The sequence below is a fragment of the Lepisosteus oculatus genome, chromosome 5 (genome assembly GCF_040954835.1).
Source record: "Lepisosteus oculatus isolate fLepOcu1 chromosome 5, fLepOcu1.hap2, whole genome shotgun sequence".
NCBI lineage: Eukaryota > Metazoa > Chordata > Actinopteri > Semionotiformes > Lepisosteidae > Lepisosteus > Lepisosteus oculatus.
This window is the reverse complement of record NC_090700.1, coordinates 42194805-42220474: the sequence shown is the minus strand read 5'-3', so window position 1 is coordinate 42220474 and position 25670 is coordinate 42194805. Positions and strand designations below refer to the sequence as shown.

Sequence of the window (25670 nt, the reverse complement as noted above, 5' to 3'; positions counted from 1 at the left end):
TAAAATATGGTCACGCAAATATGATTGACTGGCACATGTAACACTTTTCTTCAACAAAAAAAATCCCTAATATTTCAAACTTACCACCTTTTAAAGTTTAATTTGAAAGACAAAATAATGCAAAAAATATTCACATAAGAAATACATTCTTCAGTCCACATTCTGGTTCTTTTGTGCTTTTTTCTTTCAAAATTCAAAATTATTTTTTCCTTTTTATTTTTGATACTTTGCAACTGCCAGTGCTTCATGGATTTGGGTCACAGCAGCAACTTTCATGGAGGCACACACGTACAGCTACGGAGCAAGATTTATTCCATGCTGAAAAGAAATTGAAAGAAATGTTTCGGCTGTGGAGCCTTCTCCGGGCGCTATGTACAGTACAGCAATTGTCTGAAGCGTGCGCTTTTCAGGATATCTGCTTCACTTTCATGCTGTGGCACCATAGCACCAGTGACTGTACTGGGACTTCAGGGAGGACAGAGGTAGTTGTTTCATCCCATTTTTCCCTTACAGCTGCTTCACACACATGCAAGAGAGATACAGGTCATACAAAGATGCACTCTCAATGCCTGACCCCCAAAGGATCCCCAATCACCATTAGTGATAGTCTCCACTTGCCCTCACTGGTTGCCTAAAAGAAACAGGAGGGCACAAAGCCACAATCAAATGAATCATTAAGCATCCTACCTGGCATCTTTCAATGTTCCTATTTGGACCATGTCACTGTACAAACAGCAGTGTGTTGAATTTAACAAACTGAAAGGCATTTGTAACAGTAAGAATTTATTGGCACAAGCACATCATGTTTATAAAGTTAAACAAAAATAATGACTCACATTTGCACAATTTTTACAAGACTAAACTAAATTTACAATAAACAGACTACGCTAATAGTTAAATATTTACTCACATTGTACACTCTCATGAATATTAATCCTTCACAAATGTAGTGTGCGAATGACAAAATCACATTTTCTCAAGTCACATTATTTACAAAAGAAAAAAACACCTACTTGATTTAGTGTTAAGCACTGAAGTATAAAAGACATCGCTGTTACACATTATATAATCTTTCAATGTAAAATATGGCAACTACAAATTACTATACAAGTCAAACAGCTGAAAAGATGCAACAATAGCAAGGTCCATTTTAGAGCCAGCTTTCCAACAGCCCTTCACTGCAGGAAACTAGACTGCACTGTTGAAAGGCTGTGGCTGGTGCTGTTAGCAGTATGAAGTGCACTTTCAGCTTCTGTTTGCATGTGACTACAGTCCTTCATCTTTCAAAATGTTTTAGCAAAACTTAAATTTGAGACATTATACTTTTAAAACATGGAGGGGGGCAATATTCAAAACACTGAGGTGCTTAAATTTCCATAGCTTCCTAAGAGGAAGACAAAGCACTTAAATGTAGGGCCCAGAATCTTTAGATTCAAATTATTCATTAATTCATTATAGATATTTAGAGCTACAATACCTGTACACAGATGATTTGAATGTAAAGCTGGTTAGCAGCAATGTGTATCTGCATATTCTAAATGCCCTTTACAGTTTGGCACAGTTGTGAAACAGAGGAGTGCATGAAAAATACGACTGAAGACACCCCAAGTGTCAATAATACTGTATAATAAATATTTACTTTAAAGACCACATTAAAGACCGTACAGACTGCACACTACTGGAAGTTGTACAATGAAAATGTCCTGGTTAACAATGCAATCAGAGTATGATTTGTGGTGAGGAGATTATTACTATTCAGTCAAAGGAAACAATGTGATGAAAAAACATCTCCTGTTAAAATGTCCGGAAGTTCATGCTCATGTACAATGAACACTTCTGCGCACTGTAGGCCTCAGTTGGACTTAAAAGCTAAAACAAATGAAAATCAAAATATGTTCAAGAGTTTATTTTCTTGCATCCTCTTTTGTTTTCACTCCATTACTCAGAAAAAGGAGGGAACATGCCCAGGTCAGCAAAATCTTCAATATTGTAATTGGCTGTGCCCTGGGTTGGATCCCCGGCCATTGGCAACATGTCCTGCAACACAGGAAAGACAAATCTCTTAATGCCGGTGGAAACTACCTATTGAAGTTTACATAAGAGATGTTCCTGTTGCGCTTGTATTAACATCCTCTTAGTTTGGCAGTTCCAGTACTGGAAGCCTTTCTGGTCTATTTTGCATGAAATTTGCCAGACTAGATTTTCCACAATGTCTTCATCTAACAGGGGTGCACATTACTCAATATCAGTCATTTTCACAACCCTCCACACTTTCTTAAAAATGTGATAAAATCATGCACCCAACACATCCGCAATGAGGGATTTCTGCTGGCTCTGGCTTTCACAGCCAGAGCCGTACCACGCACTGTACCTCAGGTCTGAGGATTAAATAACCATCAAAATCACTGCAATGACTCCTAACACTTTCAGATTTAAACCAAATCCACATCCAACTTTCACATTTGTTTTTTTTTTGCTTGTGCATCTTAAACATTAAACGATTAAGGAGAATTGCCTGTATGATGGATTATGAGAATACAGTTCTTTTCCAAAGAAATCACTGAACACCCAACCAGTTTGGTATTGGAGACTTCGGCACCAGTCTGAGTGCAGTTCATCCAAATTATGTTTGTACATATTAGGCTCACACTAACTACAAGGCTGGGGAACAAAGCTCAGCTGCACATTAAGCTCTGGTGACTGAACAGAACACTCTCTCACCTGGAACACTTCAGTCTGGCTGGGCTGAGGGTGTGAGTGCTGCTCGCTGCCCTGCTGGCTGTGGTGCTGACTTTGCCACTGGGACCACACCTCTGAGGGTCTGCCCTGGAACTGCCCTCCACTCTGTGTCCCCTCAGCTGCAACATCAGTATAAGAATTTGGAGATATAAGTACATGCTTGCCATAGGAAAAACGCACTTTACTAATCTTGTTCAGAATAAATAAGACTGATACAGACAAGCACTATACAGCTTTTTTAAAGGATAATATTTAATATACTTCCTTAAATACCTGAAATAAATTAAAAACATTCATTATGCTGTATTAAAATATGTCCGCTCGGTAGGATGTCTTCAACAATATTACAGAAGTGTTTTTTATTTTTTTGTGTGCACTACAGGGTACATTCTCTTGGAAGGTGAAAAAAATGGTGTCGACAGACGTGAGAAACTATGGAGAACAATCTTCACTTCCTGGAAATTTTCTGTGAGGACGTACAGTAGGAAAAGATCTTGGCCATGGACTCATAACGATGTTCCCCTGGGTGGAACGCTGTGAGGTCATTCATTACGAAACTCCATTTCCTGGCCTTGTCATTATGAGAAGAGGGCACTTCCTGAAAAGGGAATGTTGCCAGCTTGAGCTGGAATTGCATGTTCACACTGTAGTAAACTATGATATAGCTCCATCACATTTAGAATAAATTGGTGTATTTGCAAGCATGTAAGATCATCTCCAAGGCCTACGCAGCTCTAAATTAAAACCAAAAACAAAGAACACATTTGGAAGGATTGTTATTCTAAGATGTCAGATCTGTAAATGACTCTTCGTAATTATTTTATTTAAGGCTAATGAGGTTTTGCACAAGCGCTTTTAATTGATTATGACCCTTTCAATTCACATGATTGGGACAGCAGGAGGCCAATTTATTTCTTTTTTATGCTTCATGAAGAATTGTCACATTCATGAAATATTCATCAGCGTATGCTCCTTCTCATCCTACGCAAATATGTGAAAGAGAACATCATACTCACAAATAAACAAATCTGAATGATGGGGTCTTCAGAGATACACCTACACAAATCAACAGTTATTCCAAAATCCTAATTACACCAAACAGTGGGTATTCCAACATCTCCAGAACATAATGACCTAACCAAATCCAGCTTCCAACAACAGCAAAATCACTGAACCCTATAGCAGAGGTGGCTAAATGTGCACATACCACAATATTGCTGACAAGAAGATGTATTACTTGGGCAGAAGTGGGCTGTTAACCTTAAAAGCACACTGTACACTGATTAATGTGCTATGACCAATTTACCCAACAGATTCAAATATATGCTTCAGAATGTCTTAATTTGATACAAATATGAATTCTGAATATTTGTGCAAGTGTGTACCTCAAGTGCAGAGGGGACTGATGTGCATCACGCAGGTAGTAAGGGTGAGATGGTTCGGAATTCAGATCATTTAACAGACACCCTCTATTTGCCTTCACATTGTTTTCCAAATGTATCAGAGAGAAAAGCAAACCAGACACAACTGTATATTGAAATCTCCTTGTAAGGCTTTCTAAGAGCAGTTAAAGTGTGTAAAGTTTTGAGGATGATTACAGCTGGTACAAAATTACCTTCCTATCACTCTTTAAAGAACAGGCAGTATTTAACATAAAAGGGTTCTGTGTGACCCTGCAATAAAGATGTCAGATGTCTTGTAGATCCATTGCGTGTTTGCAGAATCACTTTGTCACGCCACACATACACCATACTGAAAGCTTTAGGCTCTCCTCTATAATACAATGCAGAATTCATGGTTGTGTCAACGATGGCAATACATCCAGCTCCTGAGTCAGCAAAGCAGCCCCAAACTACCATATTCTCAACATCATGCTTGATTACCGAGACCAGGTTCTTCTGTTCAAAAGCAATATTTGTTTTTTGCCAAATGTAAGGATTCTCACTGAGGCCAAAAAAAGTTCTACCCTTGACTCATCTGTCCAGAGAACAATGTTCCAAAAGCCTTGTGAATTATCTATGTACTTTTCAGCAAACCTCAGATGGGAAGTAATGTTCTTTCTGGACACCAGTTTTTTTCTATGCTATCCTTAAACAAAACCCAATAATGAGATCATCATTAAATCATTATACATCAAAAGTTACTAGACCATGTCGCAGTCAGCCATGATCAACTAATCAAATTGATACCAAAAACAAAGTTCTAAAAATATATACTTTATTTTATAAAACAAATATGCATACGCATAAAATAATGCTCTGTATATCCAATTTCTCAGAAAAATAATAAAATGGAGTCTCTGTAGAGGAATGTTTTTAATAGAGGAGTAAAAATGGTTTAGTAACCCCATGCCTACCCTTTCAGTTCTCTAGTCGTGGTTCACATGATATAAGCCCAATGCAATTTTTCTGAAACTGACATTGGGATTTATTAAAATCAAGAAAAGAACTTCAATTCAAAGAGTACATATGTATGTACATATTAATTGGATTTGTCTTGCATTTCACTTCATACACTTTAAAACCAAAAGAGGTTATTTGTCGCTCAAAACAAACATTGAACCTGTGGGAAAAAGGAGAACAGGATGTAACAGGTTCAGGATTATGATATCATCTTCAACAGTCTTGCTTTCCCAAGACCCTTCTGTAGTCTTCGGATCTTTGCCCATTTTCATTTTGCTTTGCTAAACATTCTCCTCTCACGTCACCGAAGCAACATCTTCAAGATTTCAATCCCTCCCAGTCCAGTTCTACTTTTTGGTATAATTTACACAAACTTACTGTTTTTTTTCCCCGTAGACTGAAGATGTCTTGATCTATCCTTCTTTATCACAAAGGTAAAAATGTCAGAAAAAATAGAATTCCAGTAAACCATAATGACCTAGATCAGAGGTCACTTTTTTAATCCTCTATGTTATATGTACAGTATATAAAACTTGGCGGACTATTTAAAATGCTTGAACTACACCTTAATGTCCAAATGTCCAAACTATGTATATGTACAGTATATAGGTTTAACAGCATGTTAGCTTATTTTCTGATTGACTGGTGGATTGCTATTTAAAAGTAGAGAGAACTTTCTCAAAGCTGTAACAATTTGTAGCAACCACATTCCTTCTTCTTTTCAGTAAGCTAAGTGGACGAAACAAGAGCCAATACTAATTTTCTTGCTCATTTTACATGGAATGCTTGCTTTTTTCCCCAAGCAAAAGTAAAAATTATATGATCTGTCATCTGCTTAACCAAGCTAGACATTGATATAGATAAATAGATGACCTTTTCTGAATTTTATCTTCTTAAAATTGAGTTACAGTTTAGGCTTTACACTTTTCTTGCAGATGAAGTCTACGATTTGGGACATTTCCAGGAGAAACACTAAAGAAACAGTTGTGGTCAGTAATTTTTTCCACCGGACAAACTCAAAGAAACAGCAGTATTTAAATCTGCTATAAATGAATGCTAAAAAAGGTTTTTGACAACTTAAGACAATTTTGGGGGAAAACATCCTGGCAAAGACTCACTAGAAAATAATGATTGTTACAAATTTCTTTTAATCAAGCACTAAATGATTGACAATTGATGACAAGAATGAATTATTTTATTATAGGGTATTTTTAATAAGAAAACTGACCATAGAAATGTATATTTAAATTTCCTCACCAGCTGGTAATATTCTTCTGGGTTTAAAAAGTCACATTAGTTCTTATGTTTGGTGTTGTCCTAATAAGAATGGAATCTTGTTACTGTAATCTTTTTGGAAAATAAATAAATCATAGTTCCAGTAAAGCTGAACACAAATCCATTCTGTTCTCAAAATGGCTTGGTACTGATACTACATTCACAGCACAATTCAAATATTTCTGCAAGAAAGAATCCTTTTCATCTTGCAACAAAACGTTCCACCATGAAAAATAAATATTTGTTTGTTTCATAGTTACTTTCTAAGATTAATTACATGCTGCTTTCAGTTTCAGGTCTGTATCAACCACAAAACAAACATTTAGGAAGCATTTTGAAAATTAAACTAGCATTTTTAAATCTACTTTTTTACTAGTCACATCCACCTCAAAGGGCAATGCTTTACCTTAAGCTTTACTAAAATGCTATAAAGACTAGATTTTTTAATTAGTAAGTGTGATCTACCGAAAATAATTATAGCCCATCACTGGTCGATGACTCAGACAGTGCAGGACAAAAATACTCCAGAAATTAATTTCAAAACTATGATCTGTTGAACTGTCAAGTGGCATAATTGCCAGTCTGTGTGATCTATCATCACTGGATACAAAGACAATATGAAACTGAAGGCAGGTGATCAAGGATGTCAACCATATATTCTCTGGCATGCAAATCTAACAAAGCAGTTATTGTGCACATTTCTTAAATATTGATTAGGTTCATTTCATCTTAGGTTCAACAAATTTCTTAAAACAACCAAACACACTTCCCAAAACCCCACCTTGCTTAACCCTGATGCATCTTACCAAAAGCTGTGCTGCGGTTGGCCAGTCCGGAGTAGGCATTTCCACTAGGAGAGGACGTGGCAGGGCTGGAGAGGGGGCTGTAAGAAGACGGGTCAGCTGGGTAGTTGTGGCCTGAGCCAATCCCGAAAGGAGAAGACTGCGCCTTCCCGGACTGGGCTGGAATTTGCTACAATGACACAAGAAGATAGCTGGTAAAACCCCACAGAGTATGTAGAACTCTTTGAATATACAAAACATTCACAGGCAAGTGTCAGGCTCACCTCAATTGCAAACCTGTGAAGCGAGCTAGCGTTGGCCATAGTGGAGTTATGTGGAGTTGTGGAGTTGGCCATAGTACCCGACCACACATCCACTCACCTGTCACTCAGTGCCGATTACTGTGGCATTACAGGAAATCTGTATCACCTGTTGGCAATTTTGCATTCAAGCCTGCATCAGGTAGTGCAGAGTATTTAAAGTCTGCTCTGACACTGCTCAGGACTGTTATTAAGGAAGCTCAGAGTCCGAACTAAGTCTTGAGCTTTGTTTCCTAGTTATGCCTGTTTGGATGTTCAACCTTTCTACCATGTCTGCCGGATCACCCCCTCTGCTGGTGTTTATCTTGGCTTGGGCCCTGGCTTGTTTGGATCATCTTCTGCACATTCCCTTTATGCTACACTACAAGTCTCCCTGATTTGATCCTTACTAGTTTCTGACCACAAACTCTGGACTGTTTTCCTGCTCTTCACTCTGCCTATTTCTCCAGCATACTACAGGACCACACTGCTGCCTGCTTAGCCTGTCTATGGGCACGCTGTCTACTCAGCTTCCCTCTCTGCAGGCTGCTTGCTCTTCCCCTGGTTCTCTCAGCTGTCTCACCCAGCATGTGGGGTCATTTTATGAAAACAGACTGCTGCTTACACCACAGCAAGCAGCAAGATCTGACAGAAAAGAATCAGAAAAAAGGGACCTATATAGATAATCTATAAGGTGCATTTTATAATCTGTAGGAAAGGTTAGACTAACTTGTATCAGTGTTTTTAAAAGCAGCACATCAATATCTCTTGCAATTACAGAAAAACTAAAAAACATCCTTGACGTGAGAAAGGTGCTTATGATCATAGCCAGTAACAAAGGTTCATTTGATTGTACCAAGTAAAAAAATATTGAAGCAATTTACAATGGAAAAAAGGAGAACAATGTTATCCAGAGTCACATAAAAAAAACATAATTGAAGCATGAATTTTGCTGGAATTGGAGAAATTAAGAACAGAAGCTCTGGGGAGCTGGTAAAACAGCAGAGAGTGACTGTAGCCAGAAAGCATAGGCATTTACCTGACCAGAAAATGGAGGGCGACTGCCTGTCCAGGCAACCTGCCCAGGGTTTATCTGCCGAGAAATCTGGGCCAGGTTCTGTCCTGCAGAGGATGAGGGCTGAATGTCATTGACTCCCGGAACATGGATCACAGAGGAGCTGAAACAGCAAAGTAGAAGTCACTGACAGGACACAAGAACCTGGCAGTTATCCGAGTTAAAACAAGCATGCTATGCTTTCAGCTTATTCAGTTCATTCAGTTCAAGGATACATCCAACAGTTTCCCATCTTGACTGATGAAATAACCTAATAACCCAATTATATACTTTAGGATATCTTCATATAATAAAAAAAGTATTAATAGGGGCCTAGAATACAATTCTGCTCATTCAGTGGGGAAACTATAATTTTACGCAAGAACATAAGGGCATCAAAGTGTGTTGTTTTACAGTTGAGCTGCCATACCTGAAACTTTTCCCAGAGTGCCCTGGCTGAAATGGGCTTCCCTGAGAGTAGAGCTGCTGGCCGCTCACCGCCGAGGAAGAAGCCATCATTTTTTTGTCAGCTATTAAAAAAACCGTTTCAATTCAACACCCAACTGAACAGACAACGTTATTTTTTCAACAATCTAGCTGATGTTCGATCTTTTTCACAATTTCTGAAAAATTATCTTAAAAGAAAATAATGCTTAAAACTGCAGGAAAAGTAAATAAAATAGATTTGACTTTCAATGCACTACGAAAGTGGGACTAATTTTCCCCAAAAAAGGCATGACAAACATGTATAAAGTGAGATAAAAGAACCAGTCTGTTTCACCTCCCTGCAAGCACTGTGGCAAAAAGATAAAGCATTGAACGCTACCTGAAATGCCTGCATACATATCAGCAAAACGCGGATCTCTGTCCTGGGAGAACATGGTATCCGTCTTGTCAATTGCTTTTCCTGTTTCGTGAACTCCACTGGAGACATTTGGAACAGGCACCTGCTGAAGGACATTGGAAAGGATGAAGTACTTTAAAAACCTACACAGCTTTTCTTCTCAAGGGCTTCTTGTATCGTTTCTCTGCTCAGTTTTTACCTGGGACAAGTCATAGGAGGGAAGACCATCCCTCTGGTGAACTTCCAACTCGGCCTGCTGCTGCTGGAGCTGCCTGCAAGCACAGAGCAGGCAGACGGCAGGTTTAGAGCGGACAGGAGTGACTGGAGACACACAGTCGGTAAAAACACTTCAGTAGCTGACCTCCGGCTACCTGTAACCTTAATAATGCCTGGTTTCTATTCACGTTATGCACATAATAATAAAAGTGTAAACATTCTTATTTAATTCAAAGAAAGACCAGAGTGTTCCAAAAATATCATAATAAAAGCATGTTAGAGATAATGTTCTGCTAAAAATTAGTTTCACAAAACTTCTAATCACTCCCTATTTACATGACCTCAAAAAAGGCATGCGGTGACTTCATTTAAAGTTCATTTTATCTCTAGTTCAAATTTCCAGTTTGGCATAAACAGGAAGGGTTCTAGATTCAGAAAGATGTAGTGTTTGCTGGAAGGCTGGGCAGCCCTTTAGATGTCATTCCTGTCCTGTAGAGCTAGGATCCTGACCCCTGCGTGCCTGAGAGGCATCCCAAACAGCACCTACTCTCACCATCCCCTGCAGGAGCTGGCTTCTTCCGTAAACTAGCGTGAAAACACAGGGATTCCCTGGCTGCGTTTCTTCCGCAAATGGAACGGGTAAAAGATGTTTACATCTTAAAAAAAAAATTAAAAATCTCTAATAAATTCACAACAAGAAACAGATGATGATGGGAACTTTCATGGCTGAAGAACATATCGACATTCTATGGCAGCATGACCTCTAGTTGGCTCTTTAAAGCACTGGATAAAAAAAGGCAGTCAAATAAATAATGCTACAAGGGCCACTTCAAAGAAAACTGTCACATAAAATAAAATGCTTCAAACAGCAGAAACTATTCTAAAACCCCATTATGTCAAATGCTTGCTAAAAAGGTTCAAAACCTACACAGGCACACCATGAATTTATCGCTGTGCTTAGTGACTCTGCCAGAGGACAGCTGGAATGAGTGCAGACAGGTCATCGGGATTAGAACCAGGAATGATATGAATAACAAATGTCTCCCAAGCCTTTCAGAAAAAGATGGATTATTATTTGGTATTCAAAATAAGGACATCAAATTTGAAACAAATCTAAGTTTCTGTACTTACCAGGCTAAAAAATTCCTAAAATATAAACCGACATGAGAGCTACAAAAGAAAGTCTCCTGTCCTAAAATACATGTTCTAAAGAGACAAAAACTGATCGTGCAAATGGGATAAATTATTCTTATTCCCACCTGTTCTCTACAGAACAATGTATATCTTTAATGTAATAATTAAAGATCAGTGAGAATGTAACAAACAAAATACCATAAAGGACTGCTTTACCTCAATATAATCATCAAAGTAAATAAGGAACAAAGAAGGGGCTGCTGTACATATAAAGAATCCAGAGTCAATGCTGGTAAGTGTGAAAATGAGACCCAGATGTTCGAGGCTGAGGCAATGTGTTAACAACTCAGATTTTGTTTACTAGGCTCTATAGGAATGTTTTTGAGTCAGTTGTATAACTGGGCCAAGACAGACGTTTTGCTTTTAATAGCTTGGTTCAAGATTGCAATTTAAAACAAGCCAAGGCTAAATAATAGCTGTCATGCACAAATGACTATTTTTAGCTGTGCACTGAATGAACTTGACTTTAAGGACAATTCTTAAATTACATGCTTTCATTTTCAAAATCCATTGGCTCAACAACATTGCAACAAGCCAGTTTAAGGAAAACAGGATTAAGATTATACTGTAAAAACAGAGATTAATGTCACACTGAAAAGTAGAAAACAAATTCAGCTATGACGACTTCAGGTAAGTGAAGAGGTATGATGTGCCAGAGGAGGTGAAATGTTTTTTCATTTTTATTGTTACTTTTCAGCTTGGAATCATTTGCTTTTTCCTTAGTAGCTCACACAGCTGCTGATACAGCTCTGATTTACATTTCCTCAAATATGAGGGTGACAGATTCACAAATCATACAACAATGCTGCAAAAAAATAACTAACTTAAAACTTTTGTTAAAGTGAGATCAATGAAAGACAACTCACACATTGTATATAGATTTTTTAAAGTGATGCTGAAATCACATACGATAGCTATAGAAATGCACAACATATTTTAAATGAGGGAAGAGGTTTATATGCATATTTCTTCAAAGGTCCACAAATCCATTGGGTCTGGAATTTGCATGATATGCTGAAAAGCTCCCTATTTAAGTTAATTTCTGAAAAGTGAAAACGGCAAATCAGTTTGTCATACACAGCTGAGCACACTTTGTGAGTAGCACTTCAGTATTCATCTCATCAAGCCTTGAACAGAAAGGTGGAAGGTTTATGTGCATTTTCCTAGAGGCAATGCCAAAAAAATAAGGATGTTTCAAATCCACAAATACACTTTGCTGTCCTGAAAATTGTACATTTTAGAGTTGGACACTAAAAGATCAGAAAAGTCGTTAAATGAAAACAGTAGTAGGAAACTACTCTTACATGGCTAAAAAAAAAACACATCTATTTTTCCTTGGTGAAATACTTGATACTATTGCAAAATGTGGTAAAATAAATATTTGAGAAATGATTTACTTACTTAGTCCATTTATGGGAATCGACTGGGTATACTGTAATGTGAGAATAATTTTTTGGTAATAATTTCACTCAACATCCCCTCCTTTCTGTTCAGATACTACATTAGCAAATCCAGGACAAAGATGAACAACCTTTTCTATCCTATGATGGATCTATTGGGCAGCAAATATGGAATTTACACTCCTTTTAGCAAATTACTCTGAGAAGCTTTTTTTCCTTCAAGGTCACAAATGTCAAAATTCTTTCTGCAAGGCTGGGAACTCATCACACTGATTAAAAATCCACATGCAGCCCTCTCTCCCACTCTGTCCAGCTGTGAATTACATTCCTCAAAGGCTGAAGACTTAACACCCAGCTTCATCTCAACAAGAAGAAATGTGGCAGAATCAACTTTCTGCAAGGCAGCACCACACATTTAACCAGATAGTGGCTCCCTAAATGTGTGGTTCCAAGTTAGAAATGAAAGGAAATGTACAATAACAAAACTTAAGTGAATGTGCCAAACACAGAGTACAGCTTGACCAAGGAAATAGTGAAATGGAATGAATGGGACAGAAAGGGGAAAAAATCCACTCGTAAGATATTCTGTAGAATGCCAAGCGGGAATTAAGTCTGCAGGAACAAGGTGGGAGAGAGTAGCCAAAGACCGTAGAAGAGCCTTAGAGAAGCCCAGCAGTGTGTAAAGAAGATGATGAATTTACATCGTATTGCAAGTGACTGTAAATTGTCATTAGCACTGACAGATACCAGTACATGTTTATGCACTCTATCTCCAGGTCAATTAGTAAAAACCTGTAGTGTTACACTGTTACACCGTCTTCCAATGAGCATGTTTTTCCTTATGTTTTCTGAATTAACAAGATTTACCACTGCATACTCTGTGCACCAAGCATTTTAGCCATACGCCCAAATAAAGTGGACATGTTTGACATAAACCAGGTTTCAGGAGTTTCATATTTTCATGGAATGTCAGATCACTTCCATATAGAAAGGTATTCTCAACTGCCCTAATAAAATAACACTGAAAACAGCGAACCTCAGAAAGAGAAAGAATGTAAAGCCCAAGTCCTGACTATTTAAATACTGTTGTAGAATACAGATTTTTTTTTAATGAAGACTGCAAATTAGAAATATCAGGACATTTCCTTTGGAGGAAAACACACCATTTGGAAAGGCCCACTATTTCTTGGAACAGAACTTTGTGTAATTTTGAGCATGAGCCTCCCTAAAGATTACTTCCCTGTAATCTCACAAAGTCAGATCAGAGCACTAAGAGCAATTAAATCACTGTTGCCCCCTACTGGCAGAAAATCTCCAATCTCCAGCTCAGGAATGCCACAATTGAAAGAACACCTGTGTTGAAGTATTTCTTCTAAGCAGGTCATTTAAAAAATAAGTAAAGTTTTACCATTAGTTTTCTGATACCAGGAGGACCTAAGAAAAAGTGAATAACCCCTAAGCAAGAACTGATCTGTTAAAAGAAAAGAATTCCAGCCAAACATTTCTACGACTTAATACCCAAAACTTACCAACATGCAAATCACAAGTTTGCATATATTAATATTTCTTAAACTGTTACAAGAAAAGGAATGTGCTTGCATTTTAAAAGCAATGCTTTACAAATCGTTTAAAAGGTTTACAGTATTACCTGTACACTGGATGGATACTACACAGAAATAGCTTAAGAACTCACTGTCAGTGTATGTTTTAGCACAGCATATTTTTGTCAATGTATTCATTTTCTCAACATTTCTAACTGCAGAACAAGATTTTTGGTTTTATAATGTAAAAGTTTATGGGTGTCATTACCAGACTGCAAGTTAGAGTGTACAAGGGAATGCATGTCAATGGTGTCTGATGTTTTTCTCCTGCCAAATGGTACAAAAGGAAATTATGGGTTCAGGAAGCAGGATATGGGCAGAAAATGGAAAACGTACTTGACATTAGTATTGGTGCAGATGATGTATTCAATTTCGTCCGAGTAAGGGTTCTGAAATGTGAAGCTGCTGGTTCTGATCAGCATCCATTCCCTGTTCTTGGTGCGAAAGCGGTACATCACAGAGAGGACCTGGCCTTTCAGTTTCACCACCTGAAAGAGAGAGAGATGGATGAAAACACCACAATGGGACAGCTGTTCAGCAGTGACATACGGAAGGTTAGATCAGCAACACTGAAACACTTCAGGCTTGCCCTGAGTTACAAATGTACATATAAAATCAGCAGTCAGCAGCAATAATTAATTAAAAATGAATAACAAACCATTTTAGGCTGGAAAATTACAATGCAGGCAATTAAGCACATTTGGTTTTAAAAAAGGGTGACAAAATGACTTTAAGGTGGAATTAAAAAGAGAACAGAAACATGTTAAGTGTCTGTTCTGTAATACACACATTGCAAAATGTCTATATTATACATCTCAAAGTTCTTTAGTAAATATACTGTACTTTAATACAAAACTTAAAAATTGAATTTCTTCTCGTCTTCTACAGTTATTTAATCATTAAATGGACAGGGTGAACTCTCGGGAGACAAGGCAGGGGTGGAAGACTTGGAAAGGCAGGGTAATTTAATGGGGCCCCTAATGTTCGTGCCGACCAGGGAAGCAGCAGCAGTCTGGCACACCTTATCTTAATTACTAGACATTTTTTACATGGACATTCTTTCCACAGCATTCCTTCTACAGTTAATCAAATGCAGATTCCCCCCTCTTCTAAATTTAACTTGAAATGTTTGACCAAGTAAAAAACAGACTCACTCAAGAGATATGAAAAAAAACACTAATAATAAAAAGAATTCTGTCAAACGTGCAGCAAAATCCAACAAGCACAACTATGAGAACATCTCGTGCAGAACTCACTGCATCATTTATCTTGTCACCCTATTTTTGAAGTTCCAAGGGTTCAATGCTGTACTGAATCATGAAAAATCACAGATCTCCATTTGAAAGAGACACATCCTTTTGTCAACAGTGTTGACCACCACACCCTCGCGTTAAACTTAAAACAAAAACATGATATATAGACAAGTGTTCAAATATGAGCTTCCTATTGAGCAGAAGATAATCTTTTCTCTGGGATTGCAGATAGGACTAACATTGTTATTCTTGGCAAACTCTGTGGATCTGTGTCATTCAGCTCTCCCCTCCTATCAACTAAATACATTGTCCCCAGGAAGCAAAGCCCTTGAGAGGATGGGCAATTTCAATAAAACAGACCAATTATTTCAATGCTTCTCCCTTCCTTTAAGCATCAAACTGGAAATGATAACCTAAACAGATGGGGAGGTTAACAACTGTCTCAGCAAATCCAACCGGAGGTCATCAGCCACCTTACGTAATATCGTTAGAGGGGAAACTTCATTGAAACCCCCCAACCTAAGGAAAAGAAATACCACTGAAGGTCTGCATAAAAAAAACAGGTGTAATAATAAAGTAAAGCACGTCTTGGGTCCTGGGTTCGATTCCAGCAGGGGAGCCTGTGGACACATTTCCACCATGTGGGTTTTCTCCTAGTGTGCAAGTTTTCTTCCACTTCCATCCCGGTTTCTTAATGACCCGTTTTACATATGTGTGCCAATGCCCTGCGATGGCCTAGCACCCTGCCCACAGTGCAGCCCTGCCTTGCCTCATTTTCCTGCTGCTTTGGCCTGTGGTTCACCAAGACATGCAAGTTTTGGAGGGTTTGACAATAACAATAACTATTAGAAAGAGGTTACAGTGATCATGTAAGTCTCTGTTCCGATAACTGACAAGTTATGTGGTATCAAATCCCTGGTGCAGACACTACTGTTATGCCTTGAGTGAGGTGCCATACCCCAGCTGCTCCAGTTCACTCCAGTGGGTACCAGCATCACTAGGGTTAAAGTTCAGCCAGTGAAAACTTGCACACGTAAACACACTAATCCCAGTTTAGTTTAATCTCTGTTATATGAATACTGCAGTCTTCACTGACAGGCTTGCATGGAGTAATGTAATGCCTTGCTTTTGTCAATTTACACTTATCCCAGGTAGAGGAGACTGGTTTTAACTGGCTCTTTCTTAGAAACAGACGTACTAGCATGTTTTTAGTTGTACAGTCCAGCCCTGAAGTGCATTAGCTTGTGTGTCACATTTCAAAAGAATGGCAGATTTTAGATTACATGCATTGTCAGTGCATTCCTGTGGCCATCAATAAGCAGAAACGTGCAAGGATAAAGCAGTAACCAGGAATTTATCTCCAGGAGAATGCTTTCTAGGTATGTTAAGTGTTAGTAATCTGAAAGTGTGTGATCAGAAATAATCACATTCCCAGGAGGGTAGGCTAGATTGAGTTCAACATGCTTTAAATGAAAAGGGCCGATAAACCAAAGTAGACAGTAAACAACCTGTGTAAACTGCATATTAGTAAAATGATATTTTGATCCTTCTATAGATATAAAACAGAATGTTTTGTACTCCTGCATATGAACTGGGCTGTAATCAGATTCAAAAGCATTCACAAAGCATGGAAAAAACAATGCTGTTTTACACACAAAAAAAACTATTCTAAAATAAAAATAATTAATTTAATAAAATATAGAAAAGGTCAAAATTGTTCTGTGACCCAGGGGTTCTCATGAATCAAATGTGCACCTCTGTGAAACACATTTTACACAGAAATCAGTACAAAAGGGTGTTATCTCATATGAAAGGAAATAATGAGTCAAACACAGGGCTTTGCAATTGGGCAAAAAATGACTGAGCACAATGAAACCAGTCAGGACCTCAGTCACCTCAATACTCAAGAGTCCTATTAGGAGCTCTAAACAACCGGTCGGGCTGTGTCTCCGTGTTCACGAAGAGTGGAAATGACTGCAACAGTCTTTCCCCAGGTGTCACAAAAAAGGAAAAAGGGCAAGAGCTCTGACGGCAGACTGAAGAGGCGGCAATGTCGTCTTCAAGGGATGTTATTCCCTTTTTATTTTACAATATAGTGGCTCAACACAGAACAGAGTCTTAGGTGAGAACTGATCTTGCAGTTCCTGACAAAACTAAAAAAGTTAAAATTTGATTACTAGGACAAACCATAAAGAAACAAAACAACTGATTTTTAAAGATGCTGAAGGGTCACAGTTGTCAATGTTTTATAACACTTTTAAAAGAGCTGCACATGATCAATTGGAAATATGCCTGGTTGATTAGGATCACAATGGTGTTAAGACTATAGTGGACAACACGTCTGTATTGTTTACATTCAAACTGTTTACTTGTACATTGTCTACTGTTTGTTTGTATATTGTCTTGATGCACTGTCTGCACTTTGTGTTTTCACACTTCTTTTAACAATCGAGAGACTATCTGTAAGTAAGAATTCCATTGTACCAGTACATGTACCGGTTACATATGGCAATAAAGTTCAAATTCAAGTTTTATTGCAGACTGGGACTGACAGAATAATTATAGTCATGAACTAGTATTCTGACCTTCTTTACTGCTTTAACATGTACTATGTAGAGGGAAATAAATATACCTGTTGAAAACTCTCCCTCAGGTGGCTCTGATCCTCTGGATGGCAAAACTCCAAGATATCTTTTCCCAGAAGATCCTAGTAAAAACCACAGAAATGTATTAATAAGGGAAATAAATTTAAAATCCCTCGAAGTAATATTCGGAGGACATAGTATGCCAGAGGCAGTTTTACCACCCCAAGTTGCAATACCTGGACAGCTTCCAAGGAATAAAACTGCAAGCTCAAAAACACACAACATGTTCTAAGGATACACACAATTCATAAATGTACAGGCAGTTAACAGAAACAGGATCTAAAGTATCAAACGTCTGACAGATGCTAAGACTGTAAGCTTAGAAATTAAGTCCAGTCTCCAGCAGAGCTGGATGCACTTACAGATGTGGAAGCAGTTGTGGCTGTTACTGAATGAAGTGCAGTTTTTCCCAAATCTAAAGCCTGAAAAACTGAAACGTTGGGAAAAATAACCTGCAAATTTTAAGTGCCATTAAAAGAAATTGTGCTTTAAGAATGAAAATATATTATATGACCATTTATAATCTCTTAAATATTGCCTTACAAAAGTATTCAGGCCCTTCAAATGATGTTTATACTGTTTATTAAAATGAACATTTCAATCAAAGCTTGAACATTTAAACTGAATACTCTTACAGGTGAAAGAAAAATGTCAGAATATAAAGGATAATCAATAATTAAAATACAGCATCAACAGGTTGGTCATATCAGTGTTCAAGTAACTACTTGGTGGAAGCAGCTTTGACAGAATTAAAGCTCTTTTGAATAAGATTGAGCATTCAAGCTTTGATCAAACATATTCATATCTTTTGTAATTCAACAAAACAGATCACTACTGAGTGGCCGTGAATCTTTCACAAGGCAATGTATAATAAAATACACAATAATGTATGACTTATTTTATTATTCAGCACAAGTAGACTCATTTTGATGTATGTTAATAATTAAATCTCTGAATGAGTGTAAATTATCTGGTACCAGGCTCATCTACAGCTAACTGATTTGCCACAAGAGTAAATACAGTACCCTATAAAACATAGCATTATTCATTTTAAAAAAATCACTGCACTTCTGCAGTTGCCTTTGCATCCATTGCAAATATTCATAAAAACAGACGAAGAACACTGTACATATCCAAAGTAAGCACTGCAAATTTTGTTAGTTGTCTGAAAGACTTTGCACGTCAGCAAGTTAGCAACAAGTTTCCTGTTTTGATAGCTGATTCCATGAGGTTTAGTTTTAAAACTGCAGAACAGAATAGAAGTACACACAGAAGTCAAAACCATCCCAATGCCCTTTTTAATTCACCTGTATACAATAATAATGAATTAAAAAATGTAGTGACTGGAACTAGCTTTAACCAGCATGGTAACAAAAAACACATACTAACTGCTGGTACCACCATATACATTTATCAATGGAAAAAGCTTAGTGTTTTATTCCATTTTTCTGTTATTGATCAAATATTTCGTATTGGTTTTGTTGGCATATACCTTTCATTTTTCATTTCTACTTGGGATTCAAGGCAAAGGCTTTGCTCCACAGACAAAACAATAAAACAAGGCCCTATGGAATTAAAGCAGTTCCCGTGTGAACTTCTAGAAGCTTCTACTTTTCTGAAGCATCCAGTGATGTGCTTGCCATGACAGTCTAGCCATCTGTTATTAATTATCTGTCCCTTTGCCATTTTATTGATAATTTACATAAGACTTGAGAAGACACTTTTACATGCATTTTTATTTGTTTTCACAACAATTATGTTACTTTTTTTGTACAGTCTGTTAGCCATTTGGTGCCTAACATCTAGTGAAGCTTCTATTTTGATGTCAGAGATGGTCCTGCAGACTCATGGGTGAACTATTCCCACTCTTTCTTTCCCTCCCGTCAGTTGTGGCTCTTTTATAGTGTGGATAGGCTTCCCAACACAACAGAGTCACATATTTATGCATCACTTGTAAGTTCATATTATTCTAACCGTATGTGCTAAAAAAAATATTTTAAAACTTTCTGTTCTACAACACCACTTTTGTTTTTAGACAGAGGGTTGTGGGAGTTTGAAACAGGCCATTCAGCCATGTTTTTGAAGCTGATAACTAGGCTTCTTACAAGAAGCAGCTGGATGAGATCCCTGAAACAATTGGCCACTAATTACCAAACAAGTAAGCCGGACAGAAGAGTCTCCACTCCTTTGTAACCTCTATGTTCTAATTGAAATAATGAATATTTGGAGAAAATCCCCATTGCTATTCCCATTTTCCAATGAAATTTCCATTCAAAAATCAGTAGAAACTCGAGTCTCTTGTTCAAATATACAACAGTTTTTTTGAAACAACAACACAACCCTCAAAACTGAAAAGCAGCTTTGCTTCTACAATACTATATCCCCTTATGTATTCAAAACACATACATGTAAAAAGGTCCATTTGTGACCATCTTAGCATTGATAATGCCAAATGTTTTTGAGCAGCCTTGAGTATAGAAGACTAGCTCCTTGTATCTTGGTCACATTAACTTGTATTCAACAAGCCATTACTACACACACCTTCATTTGCACACTGAACTATATTGTCTATTTTGACTCTTGCCACTAATTGTTCTCCACTTTTAAGGTGCTAGTATTACATGACCATCACTTTATTTATCCTGATGTTGGTTTCACAAATAAGGTAAAAACCCATCATGGTGTTTTAAAGGGAAATTGCAGTCCCAATTTCTGAGACCAGTCATTAAATCCTGGTAACAAAATACATTTTTTGATGTTATTTTTTTTTACAAATTTCAAGTTAAGCACAAAACTGTGATGTTGGTGAAAGTACTGTAAGTTGCATGTTGTCGCAATTCCCTTGTCTTGCCACCAGCAAGAGCAACAGTTCACATGAACTGTGACATGAAGCGCCCATTCCTATTCACTAGTCACTGTAATAACTGATTAATGTGATGTACGAGTGAATACGTACAGGTTGGGCAGAAGACGTTTCACTGCAGAAATGTTAACAAGTATGTCGTATTTGTTGGCAAAACCGAACTCTCAAAGTCGACAGCAATATTTCTATTAGATTAAAAGAGACATATTCACAAGCCTGCTTCTTTACAATGTAACAGGGCTGCTTGACATCATCAGAAGTTTTGTTCTAATGGAAATTTAATCTATTTTGTGATGTAAATGGGAGGTTTTTACAAGTTAGTGTACATTTTACTTGTTGTGTTTTGAAATGCACTCATCAATGCTGATTCTTTTCAACCCCAAAATATAAAAATAGCATTGCAGTTCCCCTTTAACAAGACATGGATATACAGTCTAATTTATGAATAAGCACTGATGTGTCCAGATAAGATTTATGTTTCACATCCCAGAGAATTAAACAGGATAAATTAAACCATAACTCAACTGTGTGTCTGACTCAGATAGCTTTTGTTGAGCTCCAGAGGGTAAAGGACAAACAGATTTAGAAATCATGAGACTTCCTGTTATACACCCCACACTTTTAAACATTGTTTTGAAGAAATACACAAACAAAACACCACACTTCCTGATCCTCTGGAAACAAAATGCAAAAAAACACAACAGTTCTAAGCAGCCAAGTGAGCTGCCTACCAAGCAGGACAGGAGCTAACCTGGGGTTGATATCCAATGACGTTGATGCAGCGTGGGTCCACAAAGGTGATGATACCATCAGAACTGTGACGAGACAGGAACTCTGTGGGCACCGAGAGCCCATTCATGTCCATTGATACCGGAGAGCTGGTAACCTGGGACCAGAGGAGTCACAGAATAAGTTTATAGTTTCAAAAATGTTTTAGATGGCCATGCACTTGTATACATGTCCTTGCGTCTTCCAAGCCAGGTAAGTTGTTAGTGCAGCTTTGTTTTACAACTTACAAGACAAGGAAAGTATTAAAGGAATCGTAGTCAATAGTTCTGTTTTCCCTGACTTTAACATAAATGTAAGAACAAATCTAACAGTACTTGAACCTGAACCATGAGAATTTAAGATTGTTTTTCTCATAGACCACATATGATTGTTACAGTAATACGTATTTTCTCAGCACAGTGATCTGGCTTGTGACACAGATAAGGTACTGTTTTCAATTTAAAAAAGCTGATTATTTGAAAGTTAACAAAATAACCTGAGATAACTGTGAAAGTGTAAAGATTATTTTTAATATATAATCTTTACTTCTACCACGTAAGATACTGTAGCACACCAAAAACTCAAAGTATTAAAACCATCTGAAATGAAAATAAGTCCATTATACTTTGCCAATGTAAAACTGGCTTGAATACACTTTGCAAGGAATGATGCATATTTCCACTACTTCTTCAAAGGACATATAGCCTTATTATATGAGATATTACTGTCATTGGGTATTCTACAAATGATTTTGTTGTGGCAATGGAATACCCTCATACCTGGAGCCTTCCAATCGCCACAAGGCAGTATTTACTGGTTTGTCCAGCTTCTGTATCCTCATCGGGAATAGTCATCCCTAAAAATCAGAAAGCATGTTAATTTGATCCCGCCCTCGTCTTCACTGTAATTATTGTTTTACATGAAATTGGAATCTGAATGGTTGTAAAAAAGCATTTGGGGAAAAATAATCTGATAATGACCGATATAGAATTGGATAGACTTTATGAAGAAATTAAGTGAATTATTATTGCATCACCTTCATGATAAAACAAATTTAAATATGTTAGATAACACTGATAATTTGGTGCTCTAGTAAGTTCAAAATATCATGTTGTTGGGAAGCACGATTGTGCTCTGTGTACCCTATGGCGTCACTCAGTTCAGATACTACCAGCCTTCTTTCTGAAAACTAGTCATAGGATTACAATTACTTCACTGTTTCTGAAAAGACTTCCAATTACATTAGCAGTTAATACTCAAGATTAAACAATTCATTATTGGACAATACAAGCTAAACACATTTAAGAGAAACATTTTACACAACTTGGAAGAATCCACAATATTTTCTTTCGATGTACTAAATTACCAGAAAGCACCTTCCTGTTATTTTCATACAAAGAATCAAAGAAATTCAGATTATGGTAGTGAATAATAAAAATCAAACTCTGTAAAAAATGTTTTATACCAAGATTGCAAGCACACAGTAATCCCACCAGGAAAAATAGCTGAAAATGACTTTGTGGAAATGATCAATAAACTATGTTCTGCACATAAGCACGTGCTTTTATAGGAAGAAATCCAAAGTATTGTTTTGCTAAGTGATGCACTGTACTCTTTAAAACACAGAAACACACCAGAGGTACAAATATTTATACTTCGTCAATTGCTCCAAAGTCAGCTCAGTTCAGCTGACTGAGTTGAAGAAGTTCAAGTGTGTAGCTGCGGCACCATACATAGGCTGCAAAGGAACAAGTAAAGGTTTATTCCATGCTGAAAAAGACTAAAATCTTCCACTTGAAGAAGGCTCCACAGCCAAAACATTGTGTCCCTTTTCTTTTCAGCATGGAATAAACCTTTACTTGTTCCCTGACTGTTGGTTAACTCTGTGGAGCTCTCTGTTCCCTTCAACAATCACAGCACTTACACAAGACACCATAATAAATCCATCCTGACACATTATATGTTTAAAAGATAGAAACCACCTGAAAAGCCTTTTAGAACATGTCATCACATGCAGCTAACAATTTCAGAGTTCTGGATGTACAAGAAAAAAAGACTCCTTTGACTATGACTGATTGAGAGCGTGAGACTTCAAGTATACTTGCATAACTGGTGAGTCAAATTCCAAAAGAAGCACATATTCCAGATTAAACTGCAGTGTGTAAACAAAGAAAAAAGTCTTTATACCAGACACATTTACATAGTTTTGCTTTTACAGAACAACACATTTATCAGAGTACACTCCTCAGAATGTCCACTTTTAATTAAACCAATGACTTAAAAGCTTAGTTTGTTTAATGTGATGCCTAAGACAGCATTACGTAAACACTGCCAAATGCTGCAAAAGATGTTTTTCTGTACCAAACATACAGTAAAAGGCAGGTCTAAAAAATGTAATAATAAACAAGCCATATGTACTCAACAGTCTGCAAAAACATGTGAGAAATGGCTAAACGTGATTAAAAAAAAACAGTGATAAAGAATTCTAGTGTCGTCCAAAAATACTGGGACAGCAAAATCAATTATTTCTATTATTTTTGCTTTGCAGTCAAGCAATTTGGATTTGTAATCACATTACTGACATGAATAGCAAATACAGTCTTTTCTGATATAACACATTTCCTTAAATGAGAATTGGCCATAAACCAAGTGATTTATTAGGGAAAGCCTTTTTGATAATGGGAGTGGATGCTGGCTATAAGATGACTCAAGTATTCAGGAACTAGTCACATGGGTAGAGTCCTCAGTGCAGCAACACACACGTGGGATGCTGGCATATTCGCTCAAACAGTGGCATCAGTCTTTGTCAAGAAGGTAGCATATCAGTGCTCAGCTATTATATATTTTCATTCTTTGGAAACTGATAGAAATATTGCAGTTACATTGAGTGACAAAGGTATGACTAATTCTGCCAGTGTGTGTAGTACAAGTGAAAAGAAAACGAAAGCTATTACTCCAGAAGAAAAGCTTGAGGTTATAAAGCGATACAAGAAAAATGAACATGTGATGTACACTAAGTGTACAAAATATTTGGGACGCCTGCTCTTTCCTTGAAATAGACTGACCAGGTGAATCCGGGTAAAAGCTATAATACCTAAAGGATTTCACCTCTTAACTCCACTTAAATCAGCACAGATGAACGAGAGGAGACAAATGAAAGAAGCATTTTTAAGGCTTGAGACAATTGAGACATGGATTTTGTATGTGAGGGAGAATGGGCAAGAAATAAAGATGTAAGTGTCTTCAAACAGGTGCGCTGGTTTGAGTGTGTCAAGAACTGCAATGCTGCTGAGTTTTTCAAGCTCAACAGCGAGCCATGTGTATCTGGAATGGTCCTGGAATCTGGAATAATCCACCACCCAAAAGACTTCCAGCCAATGGTGAGCCAGCCATAAAATATGGCACATTGATGAAAGAGGATGACATGAATTGTGCATATCAACAGATGGTCCACAGTTAGTCAACTGACAGCTCATTACAATGTTGGTGCCAAAAGACCCATAAAAGATTGCACAATTATTTCAGCAAAAAAACTGTTGTTGCAGTGGGCTAAGGAACGAAAACATTGGACACCGGCGAATTGGAAAAACAGTGCCTGGTCTGATGAATCCCAGTTCCTACTATTTTATGCTGATGGAAGGACAAGGCTATAGAGAAAACCACATGACAATACTATTCTAAAATTGCCACGGTGTACAAAACATTTTTTTTTTTAAATAATGTTGAAGTTGTTTACCAACTAATGCATTCTTTCCTTGTATTATAGCCTCTTTGTACAGTATGTTTATTTTCATGTACTGTTTTACGTTGTTTAAACTAATGTCATCTTGCACCACTTCCATTAAATTTCATTGAAGACTACAACAAGGCACTCTTTAAGTTCATCAAATGAAAATGAAATTCAAAATGAAAGAATCTTAATGTACTATTTCCTGTACATACTTTTAAGGATCTGGTTTAGATGGATTACAGCTATGGGTGACTGCCTGTCCCTGGGTAAAAGATTTTGATCAGCAACAATGATTTTGAACTCTGAACAGGATCCATGTCTGCATTTCAGGTCAATAGCACATAGGCATTCAAAACTGTTTCCTGGGATGAAGTTTACAAATAAGTGTTATGCATCTCCCATTGTAATTTATCTGGGCTCAGGAACCTCTGACCGGGTTGTGGGTAAAAATGTTGGTTTGTTACACAGGGTCAAGTACCTTGTTCAGAACAGAAGCAGACTGCTCCAGCAATCTCCACTGTGTTAACTTAGTATGTAAAAAATAGGCAACAGTAACCTCTATAATATTGCTTTGGATAAAAGTGTCAAAATCCACTCATTGCTGG

At 37.4% G+C, this 25670-nt stretch overlaps 2 protein-coding genes across 12 annotated transcripts in view; both read right to left on the bottom strand.

Annotated features, from left to right (window-relative positions):
* Window positions 1–766: 766 nt before the first annotated feature.
* Window positions 767–25670, bottom strand: part of arnt2 (aryl-hydrocarbon receptor nuclear translocator 2) — a 63366-nt gene continuing 38462 nt past the window's right edge. For 4 of the 10 annotated variants that reach the window (XM_069190456.1, XM_069190458.1, XM_069190459.1 and 1 more), the window contains 11 exons: window positions 22115–22191; window positions 21319–21453; window positions 17692–17766; window positions 14143–14294; window positions 9595–9667; window positions 9378–9501; window positions 8982–9081; window positions 8537–8675; window positions 7225–7388; window positions 2722–2869; window positions 767–2037 (listed from right to left, as the gene is read on the bottom strand). In XM_069190456.1, the coding sequence (XP_069046557.1) occupies window positions 1939–2037; window positions 2722–2869; window positions 7225–7388; window positions 8537–8675; window positions 8982–9081; window positions 9378–9501; window positions 9595–9667; window positions 14143–14294; window positions 17692–17766; window positions 21319–21453; window positions 22115–22191 (1286 nt within the window). In that variant the 3' untranslated portion in view covers window positions 767–1938. Of the gene's footprint in view, window positions 2038–2721; window positions 2870–7222; window positions 7389–8536; window positions 8676–8981; window positions 9082–9377; window positions 9502–9594; window positions 9668–14142; window positions 14295–17691; window positions 17767–21318; window positions 21454–22114; window positions 22192–25670 lie in introns of all 10 variants that reach the window. The other 6 variants (XM_069190457.1, XM_069190460.1, XM_069190462.1 and 3 more) reach the window with 3 other exon arrangements.
* Window positions 968–25670, bottom strand: part of fah (fumarylacetoacetate hydrolase (fumarylacetoacetase)) — a 119593-nt gene continuing 94890 nt past the window's right edge. For both annotated transcript variants that reach the window (XM_015342889.2, XM_006628620.3), the window contains exon 15: window positions 968–978. The gene's annotated coding sequence lies outside the window, so the exon portion shown is untranslated. The remainder of the gene's footprint in view (window positions 979–25670) is intronic.